Source organism: Numida meleagris, chromosome 4 (genome assembly GCF_002078875.1).
Source record: "Numida meleagris isolate 19003 breed g44 Domestic line chromosome 4, NumMel1.0, whole genome shotgun sequence".
In the NCBI taxonomy this organism is placed as follows: domain Eukaryota; kingdom Metazoa; phylum Chordata; class Aves; order Galliformes; family Numididae; genus Numida; species Numida meleagris.
This window is the reverse complement of record NC_034412.1, coordinates 10407919-10419868: the sequence shown is the minus strand read 5'-3', so window position 1 is coordinate 10419868 and position 11950 is coordinate 10407919. Positions and strand designations below refer to the sequence as shown.

The 11950-nt window shown below is 45.1% G+C and overlaps 1 protein-coding gene across 1 annotated transcript; it reads right to left on the bottom strand.

Moving 5' to 3' along the window:
* LOC110398226 lies at positions 7400 to 10524 on the bottom strand. Its single transcript, XM_021395695.1, has one exon. The coding sequence runs from the start codon at positions 8554 to 8556 to the stop codon at positions 7915 to 7917; it is 642 nt and encodes a 213-aa protein (XP_021251370.1). The 5' UTR covers positions 8557 to 10524; the 3' UTR covers positions 7400 to 7914.

The following is an 11950-nucleotide window of genomic DNA, read 5'->3' as shown; positions in this document are numbered from 1 at the left end:
CTGACTATCTCGGAAAAATAAAACAAAGCCCCACAAGGGAAAAGTGTGTTTTGTGTTTATCAAGATTGAGATTGTCCAGAATAGGCTGCATATGGCTACAGCTAGCATAGGGCAGATTGATAAGAATGGCTAACATCCCAAAAGGGCTAACCATCTCCTGGAGTGGGTGATGAACACTGAGCAGTATTGAGCTCATCAGTTAGAGAATCTGTTTGGTATTAAGAGGGTGTGAAGATACACAGAAGAGAGTAGTCTTGTCTAGTTCCCTGTGCAAGCACTAGGAACCCCCAAAATCAAAGGAGGTCATTTTGAAAACAGTAGGGGGAAGCACCAGCAAATTTGTCTTCCATTTCTTTTTGTAGAGAAAATACAGAAGCTGTACCTCTCCTGAAAAAGCTAAGCTTAACGGATGCAGAATTTGTCTCTGCTCTGCAATGAAGTCTCTGTGTAATCAAGAGCAATTATCAAGAGTAAGTTATCTGAAAAACTCAAATATCCAGATTGCAATGTTATTTTCTTAATGGAAATAATAATCAGTACTTTACCATAACAATTCATAAGACAAGTTATCGCCAGTGACCATCACTTCCATCTCTTGCTTTCAAAGTGAATACATGGCAACTCCAACTCCCCACTTCTCAGGCATGGGGTGAAGGTTGCTTACTTTGCTATATTCCTCAGACACAGCTGATGTAACCAACAACAACTGACTAATTTGTTAATGGGGGAATCCTTAAGTGAGTTGCTTGAAGCAACAGAGGTGGGGCTTGGAAGGATACTCCCTGTCATCAGTGTTATTTGATGATAGAGAACAGCTGGTTCCAAGTATCTCAGAACAGAGCTTTGTGGTCTTTTTTTTTTTTTTCAGGAGGAAAAAAAAAAGAATACTGATGTAGCCACTGGCTGTTATTAATCCTACCTGCTCTGCTCTTACAGCTGGGCAAGAGGCAAGAGATTCTAACTGTCCCTGGTTACAAGCAGAGGGACATTACAGTGTATGGTATTTAAAAAGAAAGGCCAAATGCCAGCCTGAGAGGAAAGCAATGAAAATCAAATAACATAGTAGGTATTCCAGTTGAGTTATAAAGGTGACAGCAGCTAATGGGGAATGCTGTTAAGGTTCAAGCCAGGCAGCTGTGAATTCTCAACAATAGTCCTAGTGCGTGCTTTTGGGCAAGTTACTCTTATTTTAGTGTTTCAATAAAGGCATTGGCAAAACTGGGGATAATAAGAGTTAGCTTTAGTCTGTGAAATGAGTGGCCAGCGTTTCACTTCATAGTACTGTAATGGAGAGCTGCTATTTGCCTTCTGAGTGCTGTTTCTGAGGGGAAAAAAATGAAAAAGGGAAAGAAAGTCACTAAAATCACTCTGCAGTAAATAAGGGTACAGCTGAAAATGCCAAGATGAATATTTACTTTAATGGGAACAATGTGATCTATTTTCTCTGTCACATCTTTATTTGTTCCATCTCCTCTCATAACATCACCGACTAAATATAAGCTGTCCACCAGGCTGAAACAACCAGCAACAGGAGGTGACACTGCAGGCTGTTCAGATCTGGATGCCCCAGCGTTGCGCTGGTAACTGGCACACAGGTGTCTGCGTGCAGACTGGTACCAAATCTGCTGGTGAAGGCACTGCTTGAAAACATCTGCTGTGTTGACCTCTTCATTGTGTGCAGGGCCAGTCTGGGGAGGCTTAGTGTACCTTCAGCATCTTGGGCTGTCAGGCTCTGTACAGCTGGAATTGCTCAAAATTAGAGCAGAGCATCTTTAGGGTAGAAAGTGTCTTCTGATATCTTTGCAGCACATACATCCTTACCTGTGGAGGACGGAAAGGAAGAACATGCTAGGGACTGTGAATTGTCCAGACACTTCTACAAGAGAGAGGTGTAAGGGCAGTGTACAAGCTGCTGTACTTGAGAAAAGAGGAAACAAAGGGACAAAAGACAGGCTGGAATACAGCCAGGCAATGAACCCCAGCCACCTGCTGAGTCCGCCTCCCTCCAACATCCAGCCTGCTGTACAGAGCAACCGGCAGGATTTGGGCACTGGTTATGTGCAGTACAAGGGCTAATGGGAAGCTTAAGATGCAAACTGGCAAGAAAGAGGGGCAGGTAAATTAGCAACAAGCGTGGGGAGCAAAATCATTTTCATAGAATCACAGAATAGCTTGAGTTGGAAGGAACCCTTAAAGGCCATCTGGTCCAACTCCCTGCAATGAACAGGGACACCTACAGCTCCATCAGGTGCTCAGAGCCCTATCCCCCTGTCTCCAGGGACACAAAGGATTTTGATCTACTTAAAAAGGTGGTGCTTGTGGGTTCCTCTGAGGTTAAAATTCTTGTAAGAAGAATTTCAAGAAATCAAGCTGCACTGAGGTATGGAGTGAGCTCTGGGCACCTTCCCAACGGTGTCTGTGTGTGGGAGCCTGGCAGAGGTAAGAGGAGGAGTGTGGAAGAGGCCTGGCTCACTTCTAAGAACAAAACAAAACAAAGATACAATGTGTGGGTGTTTGTGGCTTAGCCCAGATACCCTCCATTTTCTTAATTCAGGTCCAGCTTTATGTCAAATGCTGGGCAAGAGTAGACCAACTGAACATTTACTGTTGTTCAGATGAGCCAGGACTCTGGCAGACTTGTGCTGCTGGAGCAGATGAAACTAGCCAGCTTTCCTTTTTTTTTTTTTTTTAATGCATGCAAATCTGAAGGGTGTAGTGAGTGAGTTTGGAATGCTGTTCAACTCTAACAGGATGTTAAATGCAGGTAAATGAGCATATGTCAGCGAGGCTGATGCTGAATGGGAGCAAACAGCTGTTCTCTAGTGCATCACCACAAGCAGAGCAGATGCATTTGAGACAGAGATGTGAAACAAAATGATAGATGTGACTTTTGTCTGCCTACAGAAAGGAGCATGCAGTTAAAATGTAAGCACGAAAGGAGCAGGGTTTTCTTTCACTGGCAACAGTGTGCACTGAAAGAGTGTGAGCAAAGCAGAAGGCACGGATTACAGTCTTCAGAGACATCTCCATTTGTGTTGGCAATATATGAGAGGAAAGAGGTAGTAAGACATTACCCACAGCCAAGTTCTTGGACCTGACACACAAAACACAGTGAGATTTGAGGAGCTGATATGATCTGATATGCAAACATGTTGATTTATTCCAACTAGCTGTAAGAATACAGTTGGAGGCTTTTCAGTTGCTGAAGTGTTGGTTGAGGAGCTTATGGAATCATTGACCTAATTCTTTAATAAATCTTAAAATACTGGGAAACCTCAAACACTAGAAACCAAGAATCCTGGGCTGGTAGAAACAGGCTGGTGAGGTGACAAAAGCAGACCTGATGGCATGCTTATATTGGGAGACATTTTTCAAAGGAAAATGCTTTTTTTCATTGAAGTTGAAGTGTTTTCAAATGGACTAGTTTCAACAAAACATTCTGTAAAAAAAGACAAAACAAAACCCAGAAATGTAATACTGACATATTTTTTACACTCTTGGCATAGCACATTTTATCTGTTTATGTTAAAGAAAATAGAAGATAAATTGAGAATTAAATATTTTCCTTTTGCTGTGGATGTAGATTGCTAAGAAAACATTATAGTCATGGATAATTTTGATGTCATCTTGTGCTATTTCTGCTCTGTTTTGATAAGAGAAGAGGAAAAATAACCCAAACAGTGAAAATTCCTATAAATAGGAAACTCTCATTTTTTGTGAATCTCTATGGGCAACTGCAGGCTCATTGCCAGACTGGATCAAAGTATTTGCAAGATAAGTATGGAATTGCCCACATATGGAATTTCATGGTGTCAGCATACCTAATTAGTAGCCAACGAACATGATTTTATGGGAATACAGTCTCCCAAATGGCCTTTTCCCATCAACTGTATTTCCCATGGGGCTGGTAACTGTAGGTGCATAGACATGGTAGTCTTCTGTTAATCATAACTCTGTACGCATTAATGGCGGGTTTTTGGTTCTTCATCCATTAACCTGTAGATCTCAAAAGATGAGAACCTGTCATTGTACATGTTTCCAATGGGAGTCGGTGTCTTCATGGCTGATCTGCAGATAAATAAAACATCGTTTGCTAATAACTGTGGCAGATGGCACAAAGATTGCCTGTCATCACTCTTTCCCGCTTCACCAAGCATGCAACGTGATCTGGATTGCCTGATGCACTGGCCCCAAGCAAATACAGTGCAGCGTAACAAAAAATTCATCTAAGATCATGCCGGCTGAGTGCTGGGGGGCATCTCAGCCATCACACCTCCTTGGAAAAGGTGTTGGAGTGGATGAGCAATGAAGTCTGGTTTCCCACTGAGCTGTGGTGGTGCAAAGGAAGGAGCAGCAGGAGGCAGTGAATAACTGTGGGTCAGGGACTTCATCTCCTTGCAAAGGCAAAGCAAGAGGAGCCCTGTTTCTGCCACCCGTGTTTTGAAAATGGTGCTGAAAAATTAAACAGCAACAAAAAGGAAGAATACATGCTGTAAAACTTGAGAAGAAGCCTCTCATGAGCAATATTTTGCCAGATGATTTATCAACAACGTGCAAATACCTTCGAAGATAGAAAAATCCCTGAGAAGCCTCTTTGCCGCAGCAGAGGAAAGTGTAACAAGAACCTTGTCTGGAAGCAATAAGCAGGCAACACAAAGATCAGGCACGATTTTAAGGATAAGGTCAATTATTCACTTGAACAAACTGTTGATGAGTTGGAAAACTCTTTGATGGCAATCAAATGACCTTGTGGCAGACATATTTTAGCGAGGTACAAATCATTACACTGATTACAGCCATGCCGGTGTAAATGTTGCTCCCTGCATGTCTGTCCGTCACTGTTTCCAATGTTATGAGGAATTAAAGTCATATTCTTCTAAAAGCCATTCTGCAACATTTACGTTTTTTTTTACAGAGGGCCGTGGGTGGTGTACTTATTGTCTTTTTAGAGCTGCAGCCTCTCTGCAGCATGGTCAGTAATGGTGGAGAGTGCCAACACCCATGTGCTCAAGTGTCAAACCTTGCCTCCTACACATTTTTTTCCCTATTTCTGGCTTGTGTGAGTTCCTTCACGGTCTTGTCATCATTTAGGAAAATGTCTGCTATAAATACTCTTAGATCAGATGCTCCAAGATCAGCATTTGGTCTAACAGACAAGAACAGAATTGTTGGTGATGTTAGGACTGAAGATGTAAGGGGCAGCCCATTATTGACACATAGAACTTACCAGGGAGAGACCTTCTGGATACTCAGCTTTGCAGTTACTAAAGTGAAGATTGATGTTCAGAGGGATCAAGTTCCCGAGCTTCCTAGCCAGCTCTGTTCAGTGTCTTCATGACAATACCAGCCTTCCGCACATTAAAAACATCTCAGTAACAGCTGAAATACTGCACAAATTGCTCTGCACTTTATGACCTAGTAGCCTTGTACCACTGCACACCACAGGTAGGATATACCAGGTTATATGAGTATTAACTGAATGTTTTTAAATGAAGATATAGTGGAAATTATGATATAAATCTAGTCATCTCTTGAAATAACTGGGTATGAGGAAAGGGAAAATAATACTGTGGGGACAGGTAACTGCGGAAGTAGTTGTATTCTTGTATATAATTGACTAACGCATGTGCACCAAAGAGGAGAGCAGTGACTACTGTCCACCTGCACCAGTCACTGTCAGATGAGATATGAACAAATGTATCTGATTTTCACTGAGCAGAACTCAAATGGTGTGAAAAAAAGTCTATTCTGGTCCTAAACAGGACTTTGTTCAGGTGCTTGGGGGAATTTCTAAGCACTACACTTAGGAAGAGAGACAAACACAACTGAAATGGGTTCCAGCGTTTCATGCCTTTGTCCTTGCAGAGGCAAACCATCCAGAACATCTTCAGGCTCCATGAGCTTGGCCCCAGAGGAAAAGGCTCGTAGTTCTGCACACACTGGAATCCAGTGCTCTCTCAATATTTGTTCTGAGAGCAACCAGCCCCTTGGGACAGTTTGATGAGTAGTAGAAGGAGCAGTAAAATTGCACTAGCTCTGTTGAAACAACAAGAGCAGCAATGTCCTTCCCAATTGCCTCACTGTGCCAGCATCCACCATTCAGCAATTGTCAATGAATGTCAGTAGGTGCAATTTTTTCCACATGGAGGAATCCAGTGACACACCTTTGCTTCATACACACTTCCATGTCAGATTCCACTTTGTCAGACTGTTCCTCTGCTGCCATCTGTCTTATGGCAAATGTAATGGAGTATTGGTGGGAAGGATCAATTTCTATTGGCATACCACCAATATCTGCCTCTGACATCATTGGACAACATCATAAAATTGGTGGCGTTACTTTTGGAGCAACTATCATAAATAAAAGCTGTTTATATGCCAACAAATAGCAGACGCTGGCTCTGGAGGTTGATTGATTGCAAGTTACTTGAATCTTGTACCTCACATTTTCAGCTCTGCCAGACTCACTGACAGCCTAGCTGTGGGTAACTGGAACCATTTAACCAATTAATATTATTTTGATAACTTCTCACAAAGCATTCTGCAGTTTATCAGCTCACTTTCCAAACATCTCATTCCCTCCCATTCTATTTCATCACTCAGAACGGCCACATATGGCCAAAACATCTAAGCCATTTAAAATGCTTCTTCCTGAAGTTACCAAGAAACCCATGCCTGGAGAACTCTTTGGAGTCAAACTTTATCTCTCATGAGTTGGTAGGGTATTTTTGACCTTATTTTATTGAGGTCGACTCAGCACCAGTGCTTTGGTTTCCATTTCCTGGGTCTGCTGCAGCAGGGCTGTTAGGATTCAGCTCACGGTGCCTTGTAACAGGAAAGCCATCAGCTTTGCTTGATATCTGAAAGAAAGGGTTGAAAAAAGACTGGGCACTGCTGGGGAAGAGGTGCTGGTGAGAGAAGGAAAATGATGTCTGAATCATAATGACTTCAGCAGTATCAACATGGGTGAAATTTGGCCCCTAGTGAATTGCTTAAGTGATTTTATTAGGGTTGCATCTGAGGACATAAAATCGGGGTCTGTTCTGGTGACCACACACTCCGTGTACCCTGAGGGTTCCACTCGTATTTCCAAGGCAGGAAAAATACAAAAGTGTACTTGCAAACCCAAGAGAGAGCAATCAGACTGAACAGAACCAGTCATAGAGCTGCAGAACAAATTCTTCGCTGGGGAAGCCAGGAGGGGACCAAGCCCAGGAGGAGACTGGGAGCACTGGGACCAGAGTGTCCTCCAGCAGAATGGCTAAATCACCTCCCAGGTGCTGCCTGGTGAGCAAGGCTCCAGCACTTACCAGTTCCCAAGACCACAGGTAACAACAGCAAGTTAAAGAACTCAGTTTTATTCAGAGAGAAGGGATTTAAAAGGTTTGACCAAGTTCTTTTAAACCACAGTGGATAAAGCACCGTGCTGCATGGTGCACTCCTGCACAGCCGGGCTCCCATTGAGCTCATTAGCAAAGTGTTCTTTGCAAAGCCCGGCAAGCCTCCTCCTTACCTGGGTGTTCCCCCCAGGGGCACTGCTTCTTGTGGTGCAAGGGGCACCTCCCTTCCTGCATCCCGGCATCCATCCCACCCTGCCAGTGGGAGCTGCCCTCCCACAAGAAATGCCTAGGAGATGCTTGGGCACGTTCAGCTCCACTTTGCAATGTAATTAAGGACTTGCCAACGTAGGCAGCCCTGACTGCTGCTCTGTGGGCCGTCGCAGGTCCCTGGCTCACATCAGCAGCAGCGAGACAGCTGGGATGTTGCTGCAGTCCTCTGTGCCTGACAGCAAGCGAGGCAATGTAGAAAGACACCAAGTCCGCCTGTGATACTGCAAAAATGTCTCATCAGAGGCTCCAGTGAATGTCTTCCATGGGCCCACCACCTGCAGTGCCACCAAGCTCCGTCTCTCAGTTAGAGGACGTAAAAGTCATTGTTGTTCGATAGATCGCTATAATGGCAGAGGGCGAGAGCTGGGCCCTGTGCAGGCGGGGGCTCAGGGCGGCTCCTGCCCAGCCCCCCCTGCCCCTCGGCCTTGCAGAGGTGGGTCTCCCACCTGGGCTCAGCCACCGCTCGCCGCTTGCGCTTCAGTCTGCTACCACTATGGCAGTAGGTCCCACAGCACCGGCAGGCCAAGAAGCGCGAGGCCCGGTGCTTGGCCTTTGGCATGGAGGCTGGGGGCGTGAGGGCTCCCTGCAGCTCAGGCCGACCTTTCAACCGGCTCTTTCTCCTCTGGACAGGATCGGGGCTGATGTCAGACTGGGAGGAGCAGCTCTCGTTCCAGCCAGAGCCGGCACTCAGGCTGCGCAGTGGCAGGGCGAGCCTCAGGGCCTTCCAGAAGTGTGAGCCTGAGCGCTTGGACTTCTCCCCCTTCCAGGTGACAAAGGAGACGGACTCCTTCAGCTGGAGGATGCTGGGGTGGGTGCACTGTAGCGGCCTGTACTCCACCACGATGAGTTTGGTGGCAATGGTGTTCTGGCACATGATGCCCAGCTTGAACTCCAGCAGGCTGATGCTCTTCTCCGTCAGGTAATCAGGGCTCAGCACCACGATCATCCTGCGGCTCCTCTGGATGAAGTCAAATACTGCTTCGGTCGTATCTAAGAGCGCAAGGGAGAGAGTGCACAAGGGTGGGGGTGCAGGGAGAGAAAAGCCAGAAGAAGCTGTTTGATGGCAAACCTGCACAGATCCCCCCTTCCCACCGAAGGCCTGGCACAAACCCAGTAAATTTCCACTTGGCTACCTACGCTCCTGCCAGCTGGGACTGCAGGAGCAACATCAGCATTTTTGCTTTGCAATTGGCTTTTGACAAGGCTGAAGTGCTAAATGAGAGGCCAGAATGGCAGGATAAGCTGGGACTGTACTCTGACTTCGGCACTGCATGTCATTGCCGCTGCCCAGGGGAGTTTTGTAAAACAAAATTCTTGGTTGGGGTCACCTGCCTTGCACCATGGGGAACCAATCGCCCCACCATGCAACCTAGGCTAAGGCCCACCTCCCTCCCTCTCATGCTGCTCATCCAGAAGCCTCCAAACTTAGAAAGAGGAAAATGTAAGCCTTAAACCTCTCCATCAAATCCCCTCTCTGTGATGTGGGGGGGTGAAAATACTGTCCTTCAAAGCTTTTCTTGGGGCTGATTGCAGCTTGTGCAGATCAGCAAGATGCTCGGTTGGAACGGCGCCAGACAAAGGCAGCATCTCTTTCATTATGAGCACTGAAAAGCAGCAAACCTGAAGGATGTCCTTGGAGTTCTATCTATGGTTTGGGATGCGGTAAGCATATTGAAGGTGTCATGGCTAATGGGTGAGCAGCGGAAGGGATGGGAATTAATAGGGCTGTGGCACTTAGCAAATTAACTCCGGCTGATTAACAGAACCATGAAACTTAAAAAAAACCCATGCAAGGCCATTCACTTCTTGCATGCTGGTGCTGGGGATGGGGATACCTGAGGACATACAGTGCTCAAGCAGGACATGAGCACCGCATAAGGAGCAAGAAAAGCCTCCTGGAGTGTGAAGAGCTGTGGTGGGGAGGAGAGCACAGCCTCATGCTGGCAGAAGGACCAGGCCTTTGCCCTGCAGAGGAATGGAAGCAGCGTGCAGCTCCCCTCTGCCAGCTGAGATTCATAGAAATAACAATACCACTCCTTCCATATGATGTCCATGCTGCTATTCTTGAAGCCCTTGGCTCTCTCTGTTTCCTTATCTCACAGCAGAAGGTGCACTGCGTTGCACCTGAATGCATCTTATTTTAAGACCATACAAAGAAATGCTTCTTCAAAGATGTGACTAGCTGTAAACCACATTGTCCCTAGATTATTTGGGGACTGAGGACTTAGAATAGGAAAAAATGATTGAGCAATTAATATCCTAATGGAGGAAGTAGGGCACTTTGTTTTGTTCTTTAACACTGGAATTTGAATCAAACTATTTGGTGTATTATTTTCTTGTACAAAAGGTTTATGGGGATTCCCCCCCACCCACACACATACAGGAAAACACTGATTCATTGAAACCAGAAGTAGATGATAAAGCCAGTTCTGTCAGAATCGTCACCTAAAGCCACAGAATGCTCTAACCACCCTATTTCAAAGGCATAAAGAATCAGCACCAATCTCCTAATTGACTGAGTCCAGGCCTCATTCAAACTTTTCTATAACTGACTGAGATCTATTTTGAAATCAGTGAAGTTTCAACATCTTCTGAAAGAAAAAAGCTCCTTTGCTGGTTTGAAAGGTCTTTCTTTTTGAAAGCGGAATCACAAAATCATGGAGAAACGTAGGCAGGAGCAGCCCCTGGGAGGTCACCTGTTCCACCCGCCTGCACACAAAGAACAGATTCAACTAATGTGAATGATTCCAAAACTGCTGAAATAAAGTGTTTTCACTGAGCTGACAGTGATGGTTTTCTTTTACCCATTTTAAATTTGCAACCTTTTGAGACTCTTTTTTTTTTCACAGGCAAGCTGTTCAAATTCCCAAAGATGTGTTTTATTCCTGAGAATGGGATGCCTTTAGATTTGGCTGACCAAGACTCATGAGACCATCACAAGTGTTTCCTTGTTCACTGTAGGGGAGTTGGACTAGATCTTTAAGGGTCCCTTCTACCTCAAAAGATTCTATGATTCCATTTGTTTCACGAGTGGTCTTGAAGTCTTGGGCTCTCTCTGAACTTACCTGCTACCATGCAGTCAAAGGAAAAGTCAAGAAGGTGGCTCGGATGAGAAAAAGAAAAAAAAAAAACACTGACCTTTTCTAGCTGAACTACCTGAAGGTGATGGGCAAAGCAGCCTAAGACCAAGTCTGGTTTCTCTACGTAGGGCAGATACATTTCCAAAACTCCATCTCATTGCTCATCTTCTCAAGCAAAGGGATGGTGTTTCCTTCCCATTTTTCTATCCTGTGATTGCTCTGTGGGTTAGAGGCTTTCTGTATGTGCACTTCTGGGTGATCTGCACAGGCATATCGAGAACCAGCCATCCCCCACTCTAAAGCAGCATCCCCAAACAATCCTGATATTTGGACTACATACATCTTTCTTTAACACCCTTTTGCAGATGTAATGGGGAGGAAAATGATACTCATGACAAATGCACAAGGACTGAAATGCAAAAGTGAAAATGTTTTATTGAAAAGCAAAATAAAATAATACTGATGCTTCACAGACCAAATAACACAAAGGCAAAAACATACAGAAAAGAGAAGGGAAAACTCTGTAACAGCTACACGACATCAAACAGTATAGGGAGAGAAATATTATTTCCAATTCGTGCAAGGCTGTTTCTCTAGGAAATAACAATGAGGCACTCTGTATGAGCTGCATGTTGATAAATGTTAGGTTATGGCACGGAGACACAAAAGAATCAGTTGAACTGGACAGACGCTGTGACAGAAGCCATCATGGAAACCAGACGTGGCACTGGATGAAATGGTAGGTGTATCGGAGCAGCTCTCAGATCGACATTGCAGCGGGGACTGAGGGCCATCTCTGGCCTCGAAGGTCCCTGTGAGGCCCACAGTGATGCATTTTTTTAAGTCAAATTTTTAACAATCAAATTAGACTCTAGCACAGTCCTGCTTTGGCCTCATGGCCTTTCCTCTGCCTGCAGATCTTGCAGCTGATTACAGTGATGCTGAAATCTCTAACAAAAAATGGGCAAAATGATGTAGTTACAATGGGCTCACAAAGCTTAGCATGGCCTTGGGTGCTACCTCCTGCCAATGAAGCTTCCTGGAGTGTGGGAAGCAGCTCTGTCCCTCCACAGACCTCCATGGGAAGAAGGTTCAGTAACAGCAAAGCCTTTATGTGCCCTGAGCAAATGAGGAGCTCCATGACCTTCAGTGAAGCTGACTGCAATTTTTCATGTGCTTAAGGCAAAACTTACTTGGGGTGAGGGAGAGAGTGGGTAAGGGATGGAAAAGGAGGTGGGAAAGAAGGAATTGCTACATGTT